The 1,419-nt window shown below is 57.9% G+C and overlaps 1 protein-coding gene across 1 annotated transcript in view; it reads right to left on the bottom strand.

Moving 5' to 3' along the window:
* Nucleotides 1–1,367, bottom strand: part of CACTIN (cactin, spliceosome C complex subunit) — a gene marked incomplete at its 5' end in the record, with an annotated part of 4,900 nt that extends 3,533 nt beyond the window's left edge. Inside the window, 2 exon segments of the mRNA XM_008949154.1 lie at nt 264–359; nt 878–1,367. Of these exon segments, the coding sequence (XP_008947402.1) occupies nt 264–359; nt 878–1,367 (586 nt within the window).
* Between the last annotated feature and the right edge of the window lie 52 nt (nt 1,368–1,419).

Below are 1,419 nucleotides of genomic sequence, written 5' to 3'. Positions count from 1 at the left end.
GCACACGGGCACAACCAAGGGCCTCAGTGCCGTGACCTGGCACTTGTCCTCCTCAGCACCTCCTGAGCTCAACTCAACCCCAGAGAAGAGTCTTCCCAAGCTACAGTAGCAAAGTTTGTATGCTGTGGACCCCACAATCCTATACACTACAGACTGTGGGCACCCCCAGTAAGAACAAGGGGAGTTCCAGGTGAATGACTGGGAGAACTGGACTGTCCACGGGGTTCTCAGTCATATGGTGGGAGAGAGATGTCTGATCTCACCTTCTGCAGCTCCAGGCGATTGTCCTCCTGGATCCGCTTGTTCCTCTCCTTCAGGTCCTTCTCATCCAGGTGGCTGATCCCTTTCTTTTCCAGCGCCTGAAATAGAGTGGCCAAGAGAAGCTGTGAAACCCAGTGACCTCTACAGCCCCTCACTGGCCAGCAAATGTCACCAAGTCCACCTGTTTCTGCTGCTCCAGTGAGATCTGATCCTGTCAAAGGTCCCCAAATCCCTCAAATCCTACTCCTGAAGCACTCTGGCAAAACCTAGGCTCGGTCCAGCGAAGCCGCCTGACCCAGCACTCTCAGCAGGTCTGAGTCCCTCTCCTGCATCCTGACCCATCTCCTCATCCCACACCCCTGGCTACAGGCTTTGGTCTCCAGCAGAAAGGGAATAAAACACCCCTGAGCTTGTCAGGAACACCCAGCAGTGCAATAGATGAGTGCTTTGCTCTCACATGGCTGCTTGGAGTGTTGTGGAGGTTCCCACTTCAAGCAAAGATCCTCCCCCCGCTGCCCCCGACACCCCACTGCTGCTGTCCTGCTCTGTGGGGGCGCAGGAACACGACTGCCTTCAAGCAGCCTCTTACAGCACGTGGTCGTGGAGAAGGGCTCACCTTGCTCCAGATGAAGGTGCCCAGCAGGTTGTTGTCCCCAAAAGGATTGTCCGTGTTGGTGTAACCCATGTACTCCTCTCCCCACCCCATCTTCTCCCGCTTCTTCCTCTCCTTGGCCTCTTTCTTGGCCAGACGTCGAGCCCGTTTCTCCTCGGGTGTCTCCAAAGCTTTCATGAGTGCAGCCTGCTTCTTCTTCTCCTCCTTCAGCCTCAGGCGCTCCTGGAGGCTCAGCTGCTGCCCCGTCTCCTCCTTGCCGCGGGAGCGGGGAGGGGAGGGAGAGCTGACAGAGGACACAGAGGACTTGGAGCCATCTCTCCTCCGCCGCCGCTCTCTGCTCCGGGCTCTCCTCTTCTCTCGCTCTCGCTCTGAGCTTGAGCCGGAGGAGCGGCCGCGGGACCGGGAGCGGTGCTTCTTCTGGCTTCTGTGGTGCTGCTCCCTGCTTCTGCTTTTCTTCTTCTTCCATTTTTGCCTCTCATCGCCGGAGTCGGAGCTGGGGTAGGAGGAGAGTCGCGTTTGGGTTACGAGGCTGTTCCGTGCCAGCG

This window comes from Merops nubicus, unplaced genomic scaffold (assembly GCF_000691845.1).
Source record: "Merops nubicus isolate BGI_N331 unplaced genomic scaffold, ASM69184v1 scaffold27881, whole genome shotgun sequence".
NCBI lineage: Eukaryota > Metazoa > Chordata > Aves > Coraciiformes > Meropidae > Merops > Merops nubicus.
Note: the sequence above shows the minus strand (reverse complement) of the source record. Positions and strands in the feature narration are given on the sequence as shown.